The sequence below is a fragment of the Enhydra lutris genome, unplaced genomic scaffold (genome assembly GCF_002288905.1).
Source record: "Enhydra lutris kenyoni isolate GAN:26980312 unplaced genomic scaffold, ASM228890v2 scaffoldscaffold68, whole genome shotgun sequence".
Taxonomy (NCBI): Eukaryota; Metazoa; Chordata; class Mammalia; order Carnivora; family Mustelidae; genus Enhydra; species Enhydra lutris.
The window spans coordinates 10971681-10991156 of record NW_019154152.1 but is presented as its reverse complement, the minus strand read 5'-3'; the positions used below and the strand labels follow the sequence as shown (position 1 = coordinate 10991156).

The 19476-nt window shown below is 55.1% G+C and overlaps 3 protein-coding genes across 5 annotated transcripts; 1 reads left to right on the top strand and 2 right to left on the bottom strand.

Annotated features, from left to right (window-relative positions):
* Positions 1 to 483: 483 nt before the first annotated feature.
* Positions 484 to 3319, bottom strand: LOC111159636 (ADP-ribosyltransferase 5). 3 transcript variants are annotated; one of them, XM_022522184.1, is made up of 4 exons: positions 3260 to 3319; positions 1603 to 2332; positions 980 to 1012; positions 484 to 882 (listed from the first exon to the last, which is right to left on the bottom strand). In XM_022522184.1, the coding sequence occupies exons 1-4, from the start codon at positions 3317 to 3319 to the stop codon at positions 776 to 778; spliced, it is 930 nt and encodes a 309-aa protein (XP_022377892.1). In that variant the 3' UTR covers positions 484 to 775. The 3 variants fall into 3 exon arrangements, with proteins under 3 accessions (XP_022377892.1, XP_022377893.1, XP_022377894.1); XM_022522185.1 differs by having other exon boundaries at positions 776 to 879; XM_022522186.1 differs by having other exon boundaries at positions 776 to 879; positions 1807 to 2332.
* Positions 3320 to 5513: 2194 nt separating this feature from the next.
* Positions 5514 to 13567, top strand: LOC111159574 (ADP-ribosyltransferase 1). Its single transcript, XM_022522104.1, has 5 exons — positions 5514 to 5570; positions 9432 to 9549; positions 9865 to 10645; positions 11723 to 11764; positions 13272 to 13567. Exons 2-5 carry the CDS (start codon positions 9487 to 9489, stop codon positions 13349 to 13351), a joined length of 966 nt encoding a protein of 321 aa, XP_022377812.1. The 5' UTR covers positions 5514 to 5570; positions 9432 to 9486; the 3' UTR covers positions 13352 to 13567.
* Positions 13568 to 14754: 1187 nt separating this feature from the next.
* On the bottom strand, positions 14755 to 19272 carry LOC111159641 (cholinergic receptor nicotinic alpha 10 subunit). Its single transcript, XM_022522191.1, has 6 exons — positions 19122 to 19272; positions 17672 to 17817; positions 17118 to 17272; positions 15901 to 16433; positions 15545 to 15573; positions 14755 to 15207 (listed from the first exon to the last, which is right to left on the bottom strand). Exons 1-6 carry the CDS (start codon positions 19270 to 19272, stop codon positions 14755 to 14757), a joined length of 1467 nt encoding a protein of 488 aa, XP_022377899.1.
* Positions 19273 to 19476: the final 204 nt, after the last annotated feature.

Here is a 19476-nt window from a genome sequence, read left to right as displayed (position 1 = left end):
AAAATTTCTGTTCTGGATATCAGATGCCTCCAGAGTAAGAATCTCTGTCTCTTCAGGTTTTGAGATTCCCCTCTCCTCGCCCCTAAAAGGGACTCCTGTGGGAGCAGGACAGAGAGAAATGTCTTACTCTGGGGTCCCAGGTGTCCTGGGCTCAGGCTCCTACTTTGAGTTCCTTCAGATCTTTTGTGGAAAGAATTCTGGACTGGGAGGCAGGGAGCTTGGTTTCAATACTAACTCTCTGACCTTGAGCAAGTTGCTTCCTTCCTTGGCTTTCTATTCCTCATCTGACAAATGGGCCATTGAATCCATCTGTCCACCTTCCTTCCTTCCTTCAGGGAGGTTGTGAGGAGTCTCTGGCTGTTAAAGCTTCTGAGTTTGCAAGTTGTGGTACATGTGGGAGTCTGCACAGGGGACCATGTCTAGGAGTGCCAAGGCCAGAGCAGGGTAGATGATCTAGTCTCATGGAATAAACCAGTCAGGAAATTTGATGTCACCACACTGCAGTACTGTTTAATTGAGTGGCCATCATGGTACCACCCTTGCTTGTCCCTGGGAATCCCTACCACACGGCAGGGCTCCCTCCACCCTACCAGGGTCTCAGATCCCCCCACATCCTGTTTGGGAAGGGAGATGGCTGGGTCAGTCCCCTTCCCTGGGGAAATGGTGGCTAAGGCTGGGTCTGAAACCACATTCCCACTTCGAGGCCATTCGAAGCCCCCTTCTTTGTCAGAAGGTCACAAGTTCCTAGGACTCCTAAGTGGCAGACACTGGGCTTTCAGGGCCCAGCCCCCGAGAGCTGGAAGTCTCCAGGGTCCAAGAGCAGGGTCTTCCAGGAAAGCAGAGAGAAGTCCCCCTTGGAGGTGGAATGTGGCTGCCCTCCTGCTGGAGAGAGAAGAAAGGTGAGGGGTCAGCAGGGCCGGGGTGGGTGTTGGTGGGGGGTTATTGAAGCAGCTGAGGGAGAGGGCAGAAGGGTACTCACTTTGTGCAGACACACAGCCGCGCCTCTTCTCCCCTGCAACAGAGCACAGTGAGGCCACCATGTGGCTAGACCCTCACTCCCCAAGCTTCCCTTCCCACCAGGCCCTGGCGTGGGCCATTCCCCTTCCCAGTCCAGCTTTCCCTTCTCCTAAACACTGACTTCTGAGTTTCTTTCCTCTTCCGGACCCTGGAAAATCTCCTCCGATTGCTGACCCATCGTGGCTCCTGGCCTGGCCCCTATCGCTCCTCCATCTGTCCCGGCCTCAGCACTGAGGGACAGCATGGACGTGTCCTGTCAACTGCATTAAGCCCAGGGAACTCCTGAGATCTGAAGCAGCACCCCTGTCATTTTCTTCTGCTTATCAACCTCCTTAACCAGGTTCTTGTGGTCAGTTAGACTGTACAGCAGATGGAACATTTTGAGAACATTACATAACCACTCGAGAATTTCATAGACCCAGAAAACTAAGACCTTCTAAGAACTGGCTGAACCTGTCACAGAGAACAGTAATTCCGGCTGACTTCCAGCCCTCAACTCCCCCATTAACCAAGCAGGTGTCCAGAAGGGGCGTCCCCGCTTACTCCCCCCACCCCACGGTCCTGCCTCCCTCATGCACAGCTCACCACCCAGGTAGGCGCAGTTAAAGTGGCTGCAGGTCTGATTATAGCTCCAGAGAGTCACCAGGCTCTGGGCTCCATCTTGCGAGAACCTGGTGACCAAGAAGACTTCATGTGGGGGGATCAGCACCTCGCGCTCCTCAGGAAAGACAGACAAGGACTGGATCGGGGCCCCAAAGCAAGTCCTTAGTGAGAAGAAGGTGGCATTACCAAATCTGCGGGCCACTGCCTCATCCAGGGAGCTGGAAGCAAACTGGCCCAAGCGGACAGAGTCCCCCAGTCTCCTGGGTTCAAAGTGGAGGGTGCCCACACCTCGGAACACCACCTCCCCAGGTCCCTTGCTGCAGCCCCCACTGCCCCGCAGCAGCTGCAGGGCCCGGGTGAGGTAGAAATGCAGGGCCTTGAAGGGAAAGTGCCTCATGTAGAACTCCCTGGAGCTGCCGCCTGTCCGCACCGCCTGGTTCAGCTCCCAGTACAAGGTGTTAGATGAGTTGGTGTAGACCATGATGGCGATTCCGTGCTGGGCTCTGAAGCCAGGGGGCAGGGTGAGCCGATGGCGCTTGTGCTCCCAGGCCTCCCGGGCTGCTTCCCAGGATTCCCGCAGCAGGGCGTGGCGGGCCATCTCCTCCTTCAGCAGGGGGGCTGCTTTCTCTTCCATCTCCTCTGCGCAGCCCACATACGCATCGTCGAAGGTGTCTGGAGCCAGGCCCAGGGGCAGGATGGGAACAGCCTGGGCCTGTGGATGTAGGAAAGAGAGGGGCCACATAGGAAAGGGGAGATGTTCAGAGCACTGGACAGGGGCCATGGTGGCAGATCAGTCCAGAAACAGTATCTCGTTTCTAGGACCAAATATCTAGTGTATGCAATTTGGCAAGAGCTCAAGGGCTTAAATAGCACAGCCACTGGAGGGAGACAGATGTGGGTTCAAATCATGACTTCCCCATCCCAGCTGTGGGATCTTGGGCCAGTTTCTTAACTTTTCTGAGTTTCAGGTTCTCCACGTATAAACTGAGGATACTTCCAAACTCACAGGGATATTGTGAGGACGGCATACAGATCTTCACTTCTGTACAACGTGAAGGGGTCATTTTGTCATTAGCAAAGTTCTGCACCTGGTAGGAAGTGGGGCTAGATGACTTCCAAGCACTATTCTGGCTCTAACAATCAGGATGCAGGTGATAGACAAATATACAGCCAATGTCCAATGACCTAACCTGGTCCCCATCCTTAGGTTCTCTTCCCCCTTCATGCCACCACATGAGGACACTGTCAGCTCTGATACTCCTGAGTCCTCTCCTGCTTTAGAAGCCCATATTCCAAAACATGCTTTGGGGTGTTGGGGTGGAGGAGGTCAAGCCCTGGTCTGGGAAGGGCTGCAGGAGGGCAGCACACAGGGAGCCCGAGAGGCTTTGCCTGGGCTGAGCCTGTGGTGGCAGACAGTATATGAAGGAAGGAAGATCCTCATAGGACCAGTGGGTGGAGGTGGAGGTTCTGGGAGAGAGAATGAGAATGGAGGTTCCTGAGAAGAAGAGGATTAAGAGCACTAGGATCCTAGAGAAGAGTATCTGGGAGAGCTTTTTGAGGCGTCAGCCCCCCAGTCCACCTCTTTTGGGTCTGCCCCTGACCTGTTCCTTTTGTGGCAGGAGTAGGTTCTCCCAGTTACCTGCCAGAGGGAATGGAGGCCGAGGTAGCTGAGAGCCAGCAGCAGAGCCGCCAGCATCATTCCTGGGGGCGACTCAGGAGGGCGAGGTCCAGATGAAGAGGGCACCACTGGCGATGGGCTGGGAGACAGAGATCGGGGTCCCTTCCTCTGGGGTGTGAAGGGTCTCCGTCCTGGATCCGGCCCAAGACGCTGTGGGCGGGGCCGAGGGCGGGCCTAAGGGAGTGGGCGTGGTCTTAGATTTCACTGTGTACCCCGCACAACCCCAGGGCTTCGCTCCCCAGATTCCCACTAGCCCCCACGCTCAGCGTCTTCTGCCCGGGGACCCTTGCGATAGTAAACGCGGAGCCATAATTTGGCTCCGCCTGCAGAAAGGAGGGGAAGGAGAGCCAGGGACCCACCTGGAAGTTGCAGGGGCGACAGCGGGAAGGAACACTGACCGCTCGGGCCGGCGGGGGGCTTAAGTCCCGGCGGGTGCTGCGCTGTCCCGGGAGTCTAGCGGATCAACAAAGTCCCGCGGCTAACTATAGCCCCCGCGGCGGTAACCCGACACCTCTCTTCTGCAACAACGGACAAGGGGTGGGGAAGCGGGAGTGGCGCGGGAAGGGGCCGAGGGGCGTACCTCCCCTTCCCTAGGACTGCGAATTCTTTCTCCAGAATCCGCTTTGGCTCCAAGCGAATGAGACCGGGTTTGGGGGAGGGACCTGCGAGACTTGGCCTCTCAGGTGGTCCCCGACCTGGCGGAGCCCCAGCTCTCAGCCCACTAGACGGGGGAGGCCCACGAGGGTCCCGCCCACCAAGAACTGTCTGCTGGTGCGCTCGCTGATTTGCATGCAATTTGCATATGGCCCACTCATGGGGGGCACGCGTGATCCAGCACCTGAGCGGCACCCGCCCTCCCCCTTCCATTCAGTAGGGTTGGACCAGCTCTCTGTCTCACACCCTGAGGGGCCAGCCCCTCTCCCTCCACAGACCCTCTCTCTGTGGACCTCTTAGACCCAGGTGACCCCATGTTTATAAACACTAGCTTTTCCCCTCCCCTGCTGTGGGTCTGTCTATAAATAACCTGGCTCTGAGTTTTGGATACCCAATCAGAGGTAACGGGAGAAGGGACCAGCTGAGAAATCAGTAAGCAGCTCTGGGGACAGACAGCTTTCTGGCAGCTTGAGCCCTGGGGGTGGGAGGGTTACTCCCTCAGGGGAGTTGGGGTCCCAAATGTCAGGATTTAAGAGATGTTTCCTGCTGCTTGCTGGGGCTGAGGTGAGCACAGAAAGTTAGACTGACTTCAGGGCCTCCATCCTGGTTTGGCTCATTCATTTAGCCCCATTCCCATTGCCCCGTTCCCTCAGGCTGCCAGCCAAATAAAGAATTTCCTTCCTCTAGAATCCTGCTTTCTCCAAAAATCCTTCCTATATACCAAAAAAGACACACTGTGTGCCTGGGCTTGGAGAAGTGTGGGGAGGGAGATGGGAAAAATATCATCCCCCCCAAACCAGAGAACTTGTCAGGGAAACACAGCCTCTAGACAAGTACTCTTGTCCTCTTCCAATGAGATGGGCCGTCCCAAAGATCACCTAGATCAGAATATCCATCCCTCTATTGTTCACCATTACTGTGAAAAACCACATCTTGACTGTTTATCCTGACTGCCTCTCATCCTGGAGGGCCCAGAGCACCTGCAGCTGTTGGAACAGAAGATACCGCCTGGGACAGCCAGGTCTGCTGAGACATGGCCCTGGTACCAGCTCCACTGGGATGAGGGTTTTGTCCTCTCCCCACATGGAGGTGCTTCTCCCATCCCCAAATGTGGAACTCCAAGGAAGGCCCCAAAGGATGCAGTCAAATTTTGTCACGGAGCCAGGGTCCTGAGTGAGGCAGAAATCCTCCAAGATCACAGAGCAAATCAGTGCTGGCCAGACCCAGCCTCCTGAATCTGGGAATTCCTTCTTGCACATTAGAGAGTCTCCATGCTCACATAATAGGAACACAAAGTAAGGAGATACTGAGGACAGGCTAAACCCAGTGTGGAGGTGGTTGTTCCAGCCAGGGTCCTCGATGCCTCAGGCCACCTTCTCTCTAGCCCCAGGGGTTCCTTTCTTTATGGGAGTGCACTGGCCCAAGGCAGACTGGGCAGAGGCTAGTGTTCCCAAGCCTTCAGGAGACATCCAGAAATAGATGGGGGAGTGTCACATTTCTGAGCAGCTGTGTGGGTACAAGCGGTGGGGGACTGACAGTATAAAGGAGAAACCTGCCTTCCCCCTGTCCTGGTGGTCATAACTGGAGAGCGACACCAGCTTCCCTGGAGAAGGCCTAGGTAAGGGGCACACCACCCTCTTCCTGGGTACAGGGCAGGGAAAGACTTTTTTTAAAGGGGAAATTTGGGGTATTGATGATGGAGTTCTAGGAGTCAATAACAACAGTTTCAGGGCAACTTTTATCTTACTCTGTTCAGGCTGCTATGAAATACCACAGACTGGGTAACTTATAAACAACAGACAATTATTTCTCATAGTTCTGGAGGCTGAAGGTCTGAGATCGGAGTGCCAGCATGATCAGGTGAAGGCCCTCTTTCTGGCTTATAGCTGACACCTTCTCATGATGTCCTCACATGGTGGAAGGGGCTAGGGAACTCTGTGGGGTCTCTTTTATGAGAACAGTAATCCCAGAGCCCTCATGAACTAATTATGTCCTAAAGGCCCCACCTTCTAAAGCCATCACAGGAGGCATTAGGATTTCAACATATGAACTTTGTAGGGACACAAACATTCAGACCATAGCACCTTTGAAGGAGAGTTCTAGGATACCTGGAGGGTTTGGAGTCTTTGGGAAATTGGGGGGTTCCTGGGGAAGGGATTTGGAGTCACATCCCTAGAAGGGAATGTTCAGTGAGGGTCTGGATGAGGAGAAACTGTGCCCTGAGCAGGATGAGAGGAAAAACAGAGGGTGGGTAAGATATAAGGGATGACCCAGCGCCTCCATCTCCTCCCCTCCCATAACCACCCCATTGCTCTGGCCCCACCTCATTCCCCCCAACACTGCTCACCAAAGTCATCAATCTACCTGTTCTGCAGTGGTCTACACTGTTAGCTGCAACCTGAAAGCAGACTCAGCAAACATTCCAGGAAGCCTCATCTGTGCCCAGCTTGGGCTGAGCTCTGGGGACATGGCACAGGTCATACCCAGTCCCTGTCCTCAAGGAACTCACAGGCCAGGAGGGGAGACAGACACATCAGGGCAGCACAGTATGATTAGGACCGTGAGTGAGAAAGCACACGGTGACTGAAGAGCACAGAGAAGCCGGAGAGCTCCCTGGAGAAGATAACCCCTGAGCTGAGTCTTGAAAAGTGGAAAGCAGGATGGCAATGTGTGCAGAGCCACAGGGAAGGAAGCAGTGGGGCCTCACCTGCAGCTTTGTTCTGTTCTGTAGAAGCCAAGCAGGGGGCTGGGGCACAAGGCTGAAGAGGTCATGGAGGGCTAGGTCACAGGGCACCCTAAATGCCAGCATGAGGAGGGCTCTGTCCTAAGGGCATGGAGGGGAGTTGTGTTTTGTTGCCTTTTTTTTTTTCCTTTCTAGATGTGTTCTCATCTTTTCCCTCATAATTTTCATCTCAGCATTTTTACTCTGTATGCCAAGGTATTGCTTCCAGTCAGGTTTAGCACAGAGGGTTTTAAGCAGGTAAGCAACCTGACCAGTGGGGCTTTAGAAACACCTGCTCTGTGGAGGGTGGGTCAGCAGGGGTTACAGTGGAGACTGGGGCGGGGGAGGGGGAGAGGTAGGGGTAGACTGAGCCATGAAAGGGACGGGGAAAGGGAAGAAGCTTCTAGGCTGGATCCATATTGTGATCAGCATTAGTTGGCAACTAATTTAGTGTTTGATGAATGTTCGAATGTGTTTGATGAAGTGACCGTCTTGGGTGACTGGGTGAAAAAGGGGGACAGTATATTACATGAGACTCTTCCGAAGACAAGTCTACAGGAATCATCACAAGCTAGATGAAGCCTAAAGAGGAATTATCACAGGGCGGCTGGGTGGCTCAGTCATTAAGCATCTACCTTCGGCTCAGGTCATGATCCCAGGGTCTTGGAATCTAGCCCTGCATCAGGCTCCCTGCTCAGCAGGAAGCCTGCTTTTCCCCTCCCACTCCTCCTGCTTGTGTTCCCCCTCTCGCTAGGTCTCTCTCTGTCAAATAATAAATAAAATCTTAAAAAAAAAAAAAGAGCAATTATCACAAGGGTACCAAGGTATTTCATGGGACCCAAGTGAAGAGCTTCTAGAAACCCAAGGTGTCTCAGTCCACCTGTGCTTTGGCTTCAAGCAGCCCTCTCTTTGCTTCTTGGTCCTCTTTTTCTTCTTTCTCTGGCGTTCTCATGTCTTCTCAGACTTAAATACACCCATCACACAAATGTCTCATCTTATTATCCATTCTTCTATCTTTTGGACATCTGCCCCTTAAGAATCCACATGTGCCGGGGCGCCTGGGTGGCTCAGTGGGTTAAGCCGCTGCCTTCGGCTCAGGTCATGATCCCAGGTCCTGGGTTCAAGCCCCACATTGGGCTTTCTGCTCAGCAGGGAGCCTGCTTCCTCCTCTCTCTCTGCCTGCCTCTCTGCCTACTTGTGATTTCTCTCTGTCAAATAAATAAATAAAATCTTTAAAAAAAAAAAAAAGAATCCACATGTGCCAAACTGAACTCACTGTTTCCCCTCCAAATCTAATGGTTCATTCATTTTTTTGTTGAGCACCTATCATGTGCTGGGATGGGCCTGGGCAAGATGAGCTTTTAAAGTCCACTCTGTTCCTCCTATGTGTTGGCAGCCTAGAGCATGAAAACCTGCACGTCATTCTTGGTTTTTCCCTCTGTCACATCTCCTGTGTCCCATCAGACACCAAGTCTATTAAATTATACCTAGTGGTTCTGGGTTCATCCTCACTGCCGGTATCTTAGGCCACACAATTCAATGTCCTCAGTCTGATATCAGAAGCCAGACTTCCCTATCTCAAGCCTCTGAGCTCTCTCTCTCTTTTTTTGAAAAAAAAAAAAAAAAAAAAAAAAAGACAATAAAAACCAAAACCAGCCTGTGTACAGAAAGCTATGTGTGTATGCATATTAAATTATTTGCATGTGCACCAAAAATGGTCCTAAAGCACACTATTATCACGGTAACAGCCGGCACCGTAGGAGTGAGAGAGGACACAGAGAGAGAAAGAAGACTGGAGTTTGGACTCTGATTCATTCATACTTTTTTCTTTTCACTATGAGCAGGCATTAACTTCATAACGAAAGAAACAAAGAAGTAGCTGCACTGATTTAGAAACTGCTGGGACTCTGCCTTCTTGGAGCCTCACTTCCCACTCCATCCTCTCACCATCTACAGGACCCCTCACCCCCTGGGGGTCTACACCTGTCCCTGCTCAGGAAGCAGTTGAGAGCTTAAGGAAGGAGGGCTCAGTACGCAGCAGGACTTCGGGAGGGGAGATGGCTGGATCCTGTCCCTGGAATACCTCCATGGCCCCACCAGCTGGCCTGTCCTGGACCTGTTCCAGCCTCACATCCCCCATGGGGTGAAGCCCAGACCTCTTACTGGGGCAGCCAAGACCTTTCACGACTGGCCGCAGTCTTGCCAACACTCCCTCACTGCAAGCTCTGCCATACTGGACAAAATGTCCTTCACTTTTTACATCCAATACCTTTGCTCTTCTCATTTCTGCTGCCCTAGATGCCTTTCCCACCCCAAATCCCACTCCTCTCCCAGTCTCCACTGATTGAAGGCTTATTCTCCTATTCTCCCTGTAAGACCCTGTTCAGATAACAACTTCTCCAGGAAGTCTCCCATGTTCCTGCCAGCAAGAATGGTCCTCTCTTTCTCTCCTGAGCCTTCATTTCTTTCTTTTCTTAAAGATTATTTATTTATTTGATAGCGAGAGAGCACAAGTGGGGGTGAGGGGCAGAAGGAGAAGCAGACTCCCCACTAAGCAGGGAGCCTGATGAGGGGCTCCATCCCAAGACCCTGTGAGCATGACCTGAGCCGAAGGCAGACACTTAACCGACTGAGCCACCTAGACGCCCCGAGCCCTCATATCTATGTTGTGACTCTATGCCAACCACTGCGAGTGATACAGACTAGGTGCCCATTAATGTTTTTTCATCTGTACAGATTAACATTCTCATTTTCTAGATGAAGAAACTGAGACCCAAAGAGAGACAGTAACTTGTCCAGGGCTACCTCCAACATGCAGACCCCTGCCATGCTGTGTCTGCTGCTTGTGTGCACGGGCCTCCTGGAAGCGCTGCAGGTATGGTCATCCCCCACTGTGTCCATGTCACTGGGAGCTGCACTGCGGGCTTCCTCTGAACTCTGGCGGGGGGTGGGGAGTGGGGAGTCGTGGGAGGAGAGAACAACTGATATTTCCAGTGGGGCTCGCCCGGCCTGAGGGGACAGCCTCAGACCCTGGTGTCTGAGAGAGGGCAGCTAGTTGTTCCCAATCCCTTTTCCCTCAAGGTGGGTTTGGGGCCATCAGTGTCCTTCTCTTCTCAGTGGAGAAATGTGATGACGGGCTCCCATCTCCTGAGGCTCATCCTCTCAGTCCTTATTGCTCCCTCTCTGCCAGGCCCAGAGCCACCCCATCTCTCGACGAGACCTGTTCTCTCAAGAACTGCCCCTGGACATAGCCCCAGCCTCCTTTGATGACCAGTATGAAGGCTGTGCAGCAGCCATGACAGCAGCTCTCCCAGATCTCAACCAAACTGAGTTCCAGGCCAACAAAGTGTACGCGGATGGCTGGGTGCAGGCAAGCAGCCAATGGCAGGACCGCCAGGCCTGGGGGCCAGAGTGGGTCCTGAACCCTACTGGGTTGCCCCCGCCACCCCCTGGCTTCCGCGATGAGCATGGGGTGGCCCTCCTGGCCTACACCGCCAACAGCCCCCTGCACAAGCAGTTCAATGCCGCCGTGCGTGAGGCAGGCCGCTCCAGAGCCTACTACCTCCACCACTTCTCCTTCAAGACACTCCATTTCCTGCTGACCGAAGCCGTACAGCTGCTGGGCAGGGGCCAGCGTTCGCCCCAGTGCCACCAAGTGTTCCGAGGGGTGCACGGCCTGCGCTTCCGGCCGGCGGGGCCTGGGGCAACCGTCAGGCTGGGGGGTTTTGCCTCCGCGTCCCTAAAGAATGTTGCAGCCCAGCAATTTGGGGAGGACACCTTCTTTGGCATCTGGACCTGCCTTGGGGCACCTATCAAGGGCTACTCCTTCTTCCCTGGGGAGGAGGAGGTGCTGATCCCCCCCTTCGAGACCTTCCAGGTGATCAACGCCAGCAGACCAGCCCAGGGCCCCGCCCGCATCTACCTCCGGGCCCTGGGCAAGCATAGCACCTACAACTGCGAGTACATCAAAGGTAGGCAGGCACGCGCCAGGCCGCACCTGGGCACAAGACAGGCTTGCCCCCCCAGGCTCAGGGGACATGTACATAAGTACCACAATCAAATGAACAGTGAGGGGGACCCAGTCCTGTCCCTCTCCCCACCACCCCCATCCTGTGCAGCTAAGGGAAGACAAGCTTCTGAGGTAGTGTGCCACTTGCCCTTGGAGGTACCTAAGCCAGGGCTGGCCACTTGCCCACAGGGAGGCTGAAGAGGGTTTCCAGACCGAGGCAGGTAGCCATTTGAGGGCCAAATGGAACTGGTCAGGCTTTTCTTCCAGCTGGAAACTGGAAGGCAATTAATTTCTGGCCACAGCGCTGACACCCAGACCACTGTTGCCAGGTATGAGGAAGAGCCCCAAACTCAGTTTCTGAGAGGAGCGTGTGTGTTCAGCTGAATGGAAACCCTGTGCTGTTGTGTGGACTGGGTGGGGGTGCAGGCGGGATGCCGAGACAGCAGTTGGGTTCCGTAGTCCCAGCTCAGTCTGTTGATCCCCCAGGACCCACCAGAGGTAGAATCATGAGGACAGGCCCAGGTTCCTAATCTCTGAAGGGGCTGTGGGCTGCTGGTCCTGGCTGAGTGATGCCTGGGGCCTTGTGAGGCCCACTTTGCATCATTAGAGCCAAGTTGTTGGCTGAACTGTGGACCACATGTAAAATGGGAGAAGGTCCAGTATGGCTTCCGTTCCCACCAGGGACAGTATCATGGGTGTGCATGAGTTGATGGAAGGTGAGGAAGACATGAAAAGTACATGAACTAGTGCCTCCTTGGCTGGGACACAGCCTGGGAGAGGTGGTCACACAGGGAGGCAAAGTTACAGGCCAGAGAAGCAGGAAGAGCACCCAGAAGAGACCCTGGCTTTGAGGGCTGGCTCCCTTCTAGCTCTGCTGCTCATGGGTCAAGTCAAACACAGGTAAAGGAGGCCCTACCAAAAGGAAGCTCATTAGAGGAAAATGTACCAGCTTCCATGAGAATAAGCCAGAGACGGACTAGAGGGTTCTGGGGTTCCTTCCTGTCCTGAGAGCTACTGAGCCTTGGTTTCTTCCCTACAGACAAGCAGTGCAAGTCCAGGTCCTGCCCTCTTGGTAACTCAGGTAAGAGCCTCAAGCTTCTGCAGGGCTCAACTCAAGGGTGAGGGGGCTGCCCTGGGGTGGCACTCCTCTCCTGCATGCACAGCCCTGTGCAAAGGAAAACAACCCCCTTCTAATCCAAACAAGTAAACCCTCTCAAGCAGACCCCTGCGGGGGTGGTGAACCTACCTCAGAGGACATGCATGTATGTATGGGGCAGTGGTCATGCAAGCTTACATACCTGCCCCCCCCCCCAGTCTGGGGCTGCCCCCTCCCTCACAGGAGGCCACTGATGGGGAGAGATCTGGGCTGCACTGGGGGCATGGAGTCCCATGGCCATGCCCACCCACAGTCCTCCCTGGGCCTTCTCCTTCAGCTGCAAAACCCATTGTTTCTATCACTGCCCTCAGGACTCCCTCAGACCACCTTCCAAGGTAGTGGTCAGGCTCTGGGTGCTGGAGACCTGGACTCTCATCCAGACTCTGCCCTAACTCTCTCTGTGACCAATCAAGCCCTCTCTGAGCCTCAGTCTTTCTAACAGTCTAATATGCGTATTAGACTAGATGATCCCCAGGTCCCTCTCAGCTGTGACTCTTTCCTTCCCTTGAATACCTTCTGTACCCAGGCCTGCCTGGGCCTCACTTCTTCAGGTGGGAAGGGGCTTTTCAAGGAACCAAGTGGAATAGGCCAGGAGGCTGCAGCCACTACTCCCCCTTAGGTCCCTCCTCCCCCCCGCCCCAGGGCTCTATGAACAGTGGACAGGAAGGAGCCCTAGACTTCATTTTGTTCCCACCATTCTCCATGACCTATTACCACTCAGAGTTCCAGGCATCCTCACCACAACCCAGTGGTGTAGGCTCTGTCATCGCCCCTGTTCTACAGATGAGGGAACTAAGCCCCAGAGAGGCAACCAGCCCTACACACACAGCTAGTCAGGGCTGGGGTCCAGACAGCCAAACTCTGAACCACCACCTCTCCCTAGACACCATCTCATTTTATTCTTACTGTACAATAAACTATTGGAAGGGGAAAGAAAAGGCAGTATTACCCTTATTATATAGTAAAGGGAGACCCAGAGATAGAAGGGACCTGCCCAAGGGGACAGAATGAGTCAGTGGCAGAGCCAGGGTCAGAATCCAGATCTCCAGCCTCCAACCAGCTTGAGTGCCGGTAATGTCATCTCATGCAGTGGACAAGGTTAGGATTCCCCCCAGTAATCAGGGGTTGTATAGAGGGGCAAAGATAAGCGTCACTAGAGCTCACTCATGTCTTCCCCTTGCTTATCCCACCCTAGAATGGCTCATTTGTGTCGGCAGGAGGCAGGGGCACAGAACCTCCTAGTGACATCTGGAAAGGGGCCTGGGGTCCTTTCATCTGCCTGCTGTCCTCCCTGAATTCTTGCTTTTCATATCTGGCTCTCATTCCACCTTGGGGGTCAGTGTTTCCAGCCCACTCTGCTCATTCCTCTTATCGTGTTTGTGTACCTCATTTTGCACTGAAACCTCTCTCTCTGCCTCTGTTTTTCCTGCAGCCATGGGTCAAGGCCCCTCTTCTTCAGTCTGGTCCCTCCTACTGCCAGTCTGGTTCCTTGTCAGGGGAACCTTTCCATAGAGTCCAGACCTGCCATGATCCATCTGACACTGAACAGCCCCTCCTGGCCATCGCGCTGCCTAAGCCCGACATGGGGATGTCGGCCCCCTATGTGCTTTAAGAGCAGCCAGGATCCATGGTGACCCTCTGCAGAGAACTCTGGGACTTTCTCTGGCAGCTGCCAGGTTTGCTGATGGAGAATTAAGGGAATCTGGGGACTGAGCCTTCCCCAAGGCTTTAAGAGTGAGACACTGAAAGGGGGCAGCGGTCTCTAAGGGCAGGCAACTACTCATTTGGAAACTGATGATGAAACTAGTTTGAGGAGGGATTGGGGAGGACAACACTTGGCCACGGTATTTGCTGGTATTACTCGAATGGCTCACATATGCACCTGGAAAGCTCCCATTCACTCTTCCAGGAAGCTTTCTCTGACCTCCCCCAGCTGGTTGGGCTAGGGCCCCTGCCTCTTTGCTCCCATGGGTCTCTGGCTGCTTCCCTACACCACGTGTCAGTGTTTGTCTCCCATGTCAGTCTGGGAGCTTCCTGAGGGCAGGGACTGGGTCTAAAGCACAGGGGTGGTGCCAGACAGACAACATGTGACAGTCGGAAAGGAACAAACCCCTCATGAATGCCTCACTGCTGCACTGCCCCACCTTGGTCACTTTGAAGCTCTCTGAATGTCAGTATGTGGGAATGATGTGGACGGGCTCCAGCTCCAGAGGGCAGAGAGCAGGACAGACAGCAGAGACAGCATTAGGTCCACTGCCAGGATCTCAGCTGAAGACTCAGTTGAATTCTTGTCAGCAAAGACATAATCTCTGCCATGATCTATTCGTCCTAAGGCTCCTGTCTCTAGAGACACAAACCTGGACCCCTACCTTCCACTGCCACAGGCCCCGAGGTAAAACAGCATTGAAGAGGTGTGAGGCACACACTTTATTGTAAGTTGAGGCTTTGGGGCTGAATCCTCATGTGGCCTCCTCTGGAAACAAGAGAATGAATCCTGGATCCCCTTCCCTGAGTCCTTCCTAACATAGCAGCCACGGAGGAAGAGAAGAGAAGACAAGGAAGTATGGTCATTCTGTTTCTCATGTAACCTGCACTCTCGCCACCAAAAACTCTAACATGCAGCATCGAAATTCAATTCTGCTCCTCCAGGACTGTGTTTCGATCTTGGCCCTTCTTAGAGTGCCCCTTCTGTAGGAATTAGGGCAGTGGCAAGCTATGGCTTCCCTTAAAGTTTAGGGTATATAGACAAGCGATCCCTGTGGTTTGTGAAATCAGCAGTGCTCAGCTTGGAGGGAGAGTGTCGCCAGCTCTTAGGCACAGTGGGGAGAAACTAGGTGGCCTAGCAGAGAGCCAACCACCACCTGGCCTTTCCGTCCCTCTCTGGAGGGGCTGTGGCTGTACCAGACCCCTGGAACTCAGAGGGCCTGCACCAGCACCAGGAGGCTCATGACCAGGGCCATGGAGAAGAAGATGCCCAAGAAGAAGCGATCCATCACACGGGCCAGTCGTTTCCAGTCTTCATGGCGGCGCTGGGCAGCCCTGTGGCTGTGGAAGGTGTCAGCAATGGTAGATACGTGGCGCAGGAGGGCTTCCTGATGGCACAGACACTGTGGCTCACGGCAAGGAACTGCTGGAGGGCGAGCACCTCTGTCAGGAGGCTGGGGACTGGGGGGTGACTCAGGTGGTCTAGACTGCCCACAGGCCTCCCCTCGTTCCCGCACGCACAGGCCTCGTGCCAGGCGTCCCAGCAGGAGGGCCCGAGCCCAGGCTGGCACTGGTCGGGCGCTGGGACCACAGTAGTGCAGGTTCATGATAAGGATGGTGAGCGCTGTGGAGAATGTGACCATGGTCATGGTGGCCATGTAGTACTTCCCTGCAAGAAAGAGAGTAATCTGGGGCCCAAAACAAGAACTCAGGGGGCCTGAGCTTGACCACCGCCTCAACACAAACAAGCACCAGCTCATCCACCCTCAGGCTTTCAGGACCCTCCAGTCCCAATGGATGGAACCAGGAAGGAGGTAAGGGCCAAGATCTCTTCATCCCCTGTTCTTACAAGTGGGTTCTCAGAAGCTACCTGCTCCCTAATTGTTCTCCTCACTGCTGGACCCTGCACTCCCCCACAGACCATGACAGTCACTCTCAAATGGTACGAGCACAATCTGGGGGTAAGTTACTGATCCTTTTGCACAACTGGGATAACAGAACATACCTCATAGATGTGTCGTGATGCCTCTCTGAGTTAATAAAAAAAAAAAAAATGGCACGTGCTTAGGAGAGGGCCTGGCAAACAGCCAGAACTCAACGCATTTTGCCTGCTAGGACACGTGAGGGGTGGGGTGTCCCTCCTCTCCCCTCCATCTCCGAATGAGGCACGCTCCCAGGATGCTCCCTCCTCCCGCACCGACCTGGGGTTGCTGCGGGGGGCCGGTCCCTACCCTACCCCGCCCCGCCCCGCCCCGGCCCTGTGGAGACCCGCGAGCCTGGGCCGGGAGACCATCTCTGGGAGGCGGAGGCTCTCTCTTCCCGCCCCTGCCCCCCAGCACCGCCCCCTCGCGGCTCACCGATGAGCGGCACGCTCTCCGCCGGCGGCATGCTCTCGGCCAGGAGCAGCTGGAAGACGGTGAGCGCCAGCAGCACTGTGACGCCGAGCGACACTTTCTCGCCCGAGTCCGCCGGCAGGTGGAAGGCCAGCGGCGCGAGCAGCGAGATGAGCACGCAGGGCAGCAGCAGGTTGCACACGTAGGCGGCGGCGCGCCGGCGCAGCAGCAGCGTGAAGGTCACGTCGGGGTAGGGCTCCGAGCAGCAGCCGTAGGTGAGCACGCGCCGCCGCGCCGGCATGCCCAGCACGCGCCACTCCACGTTCTCCACGAAGTCGGCCAGGCTGGCGGCGGTGCCGCGTGGACGCACGTCCAGCTGGTGCCCGCCGTGCGTCCAGGAGCCGAACGTCAGGCCGCAGCGCTGCGCGTCGAACGGGAAGGCCGACACGTCCACGCGGCACGAGCTGCGCGTGATGGCCGGCGCGTCCCAGCGCACGTCTCCGTCGTGCCGCAGGACAACGTTGGTGCTGGCGGAGGCCGGCGGCTGCGCGTCCGCCCTGCGGGGCAGGCAAGGTGGGACTCCCTGAGGCGGCAGCGCGCGCGGAGCCTGCGGGGCCGCGCAGAGGACAGAGCGGGTGGCAGAGAGGCACCTGCGTGCCTTTGGAGGCTTAGAAGGGGTGGCGCCTGCAGGGCCGAAAGGAGACACAGATCTAGGCCCGGGCAGTGTGAAAACACATCTGCAAGAGCCGGCGCCCGGCTGCATGGTGTCATCTGAGAATCTCCTGGAGGGCCCCCGGGGAAAACATGCAGAGCTCTATGTTGTCTAGGGAACACTGAACTGCTCTAGGTGGCATCAAGGAGGGCTCCAGAGGGATATGCCCTGGAGGAAGTCCCTAGGTAGGCCCTCGGGGAGTCCTGAGAGACTTGGAGCAGGCCTGAGAGGGTGGAGAATGCCGTCAGGGGCACTTGTGTCCCAGAACCCTCTCTGTGAGGGGCACGGAACTGGCCCTGGACTACACAGTGGGTTCCCGGGAGACATTCAGCCTGCGTTGGCTTGGGACAGACTAAAGAAGGGGTGTCCTGGAGGGGCTGTGAGCTCCTGGCAGTTTAGGAGGGTCCTGGGGGAAAAGCTTCCAGGTTAGGTTTGTGGGGGGGGGAGGAGGGGGAATCAGTGGATACCTAGAGCCTGGGGCAACAGTGGGGAGGGGTTATGATAGGGGAGGGGCCCAGGAAGACAGTACTTGTTGTAGAGTACGATGTCTGGTCGCCACACGAGACTGCTGGGGATGCGGATAGCGTCAAGGCCACCGTAGGCATCCGGGTCCCATCGTAGGTAGGCATCTGTCCACTCCTGTCGAATCCACAGGTACAGGGTCAGCACCTGGTTCCGCTCATCCTAGTGGGGGGCAGGGAGTGGGCACAGATGTGGACACACTATATGCACACCCTTCCCTGTGTGTACGCACTCACCTACAGAGCTCTGAAGGGCACCCACAAAACCAGCTGACTCACAGTCCAGTTACCCAGGCCTGACCTTGCTATGGGACCTTGGCAGTTCATTTTCTTCTTTAGCCCTCAGTTTCCTTAGTAGTTACATGGGTGATAATCCCTGCCAGGCAGGAATGCAAGTGTGCAAAATGTTGAGCACACTGTGGGCACCCAACAGTCAGTAGCTGTTATTATTGTTGTTGTTAATATTAACATTTATAGAAAAGAATTGTTTGGAGAATAATCCCAGTCTCTCACTCCTCCCCTCCCCCCATGCCAGTTACTTGACACTACCACCACAACACACCATGTCGATGATCTGGGACAATGTCACCTCCAGGGTCACATTCAGAGCCTGGTCTGTGTCTGCCACGGGTCTCAGGGCACTTGTGTAGTTGGCAAAGAGATCACGGAAGAGTTTGTGAGCCAGCTTGCCCTCGGCACCCAAGCACTCTGGGGGACCAGGAAGAAGGGTTGTCCATCTGAGACCCTTGTCCAGGGGCCTCTGTTCACACACCCTCCATCTGCCCATGGCTGGGGCCCTGTCACCTGGTCTGCTGTCTCATGGCTACCTACTTGGCCCTCCTGAGGTCTGCTCTGTCCATCTAGCTGTCTAGACAGACCTGTCTCCTGAGGTCTGCTCTGTCCCTCCTCCCTGGACTGCCTCCGTGGAAGAGCGAGGTGGAGGCCGAGGAGTGAATTGATACTGTCTTCAGGAGCAAGGCTGACAGGTTTCTTCCCCACCCTTTCCCCTCCTAGGGACCTGGGTTCTGCCCACCCTACTGCGAATGCCAGAGGGGCCCAAATAGGCGACAGGAGTCCCGCCCCTCACCCAGGTGTTGTGAGCCCCTTTGCTACCACCCCCTACTTCTCTCTAACCTATTTCCACTTATCCAGCTGCACGTCTATGGATTTTTTCAAAGCTTCTGATGCAATGGGCCATTCTGTCCTGAAAACACTCTCCTCCCTAGACTTCCGTGACACACATTGTTTTCAGGCCCGGACTCACATATTGTTCCCCAGAAGCCTGTCATTGTCCTTTTCTTTTTAGCCCGAATTTTTCTCCCGAGCTCCAGACCCATAAACACAACAGTTCACTCCTGAATGTCCTATTGGCACCTTAAACTCTGTAGGTCCAAAATAGGAACTAATTTCCTACCCCCATGCTCTGAAACCCTGTTCCTTGTTCTGTGGTCCCTCTCAGCAAACAGCACCCAACCCCCCGTGATGTCAGCCAGAAATCTGGGAGTTATCCTTCCTTTCTGCTGCCTCCCTCTGCACCCCTGCCCGTACCTAGGTCCTATCAGCCATCCTTTGAATGTCTGGTCGCCCCTGCAGCTTGAGTGGACCCAGCAGCAGCCTCCTCACGGCTCCTGCTGCTGGTGCAGCCTCTTTAACCCTCCCCCACATTTCTGAGATCAGGCTTTAAACATTCAAGTCTGACCAAGCCAGTAGCTGCTTAAAACTATTCAATGGCTCCCCATTGCCTGCTAGATAAAGTCCAAACTCTGCCTGGCATTCAACGTCCTTCATAATCTGCCCCACCCTCACCCCCCTGGCTTGTCCATCACTGCTCCCACCGGAGCCAGGCAGGTCTCCTGTCTTTCTCTTCAGCACCTCCATCCTCCATGCTACCCAGATAGAGTGCTGGTTTCCAGCACAGTAGTAAAGAGAAATCGGATGTGGACAGAGATCTGGGGAAGAAGGGTACAGCTGCAGGGCCCGGAGACGCAGGGCTGGTTTACTACACATCGCACCTGGAAACAGTGAGAACAGAAACAGAAGGCCCAGGCTGGAGACAGAGAAGACGAGGCTGAAGTGGTGGCTCCTGGGCCCCATGCTCCTGCGACAGCAAGACTTAGGGCGGGTCCCCGGGTGTGAGTCTTGGGACCCGACTGAGGGCAGCATCAGGCTGTGCTGGCAAGGATGATACCTGGAAGTCAGAAGTAAGACAGATCTCTGCTGAGGAGCCCTGTGGCCCTTCTAGTTTTCTGACCCTCCTGTTTGTACTTGCCCTTGGGTTTTAGTACTTGATCTTGGCATCTGCTCATTCTCCTCCGCCGGTCCTTGCCTCTTCTAGCCTCTGTCCCTGCCCTTTTCTATACTCTCCCC

Bases quoted from the DNA above. Each gene is read 5' to 3' on its own strand.
- LOC111159636 (XM_022522184.1), bottom strand. From the start codon at position 3,319: ATGATGCTGGCGGCTCTGCTGCTGGCTCTCAGCTACCTCGGCCTCCAT. The intron at 2,333-3,259 runs GTAACTGGGAGA...CTACATCCACAG, and splicing joins GCCTCCATTCCCTCTGGCAG to GCCCAGGCTGTTCCCATCCT. The intron at 1,013-1,602 runs GTGAGCTGTGCA...GCTCTGTTGCAG, and splicing joins TAACTGCGCCTACCTGGGTG to GGGAGAAGAGGCGCGGCTGT.
- LOC111159574 (XM_022522104.1), top strand. From the start codon at position 9,487: ATGCAGACCCCTGCCATGCTGTGTCTGCTGCTTGTGTGCACGGGCCTC. The intron at 9,550-9,864 runs GTATGGTCATCC...CCTCTCTGCCAG, and splicing joins GCCTCCTGGAAGCGCTGCAG to GCCCAGAGCCACCCCATCTC. The intron at 10,646-11,722 runs GTAGGCAGGCAC...TCTTCCCTACAG, and splicing joins CAACTGCGAGTACATCAAAG to ACAAGCAGTGCAAGTCCAGG.
- LOC111159641 (XM_022522191.1), bottom strand. From the start codon at position 19,272: ATGCTGCCCTCAGTCGGGTCCCAAGACTCACACCCGGGGACCCGCCCT. The intron at 17,818-19,121 runs GTGCGATGTGTA...CTGGTCCCCCAG, and splicing joins TCTGTTCTCACTGTTTCCAG to AGTGCTTGGGTGCCGAGGGC. The intron at 17,273-17,671 runs GTGTGTTGTGGT...GCCCCCCACTAG, and splicing joins TGTCCCAGATCATCGACATG to GATGAGCGGAACCAGGTGCT.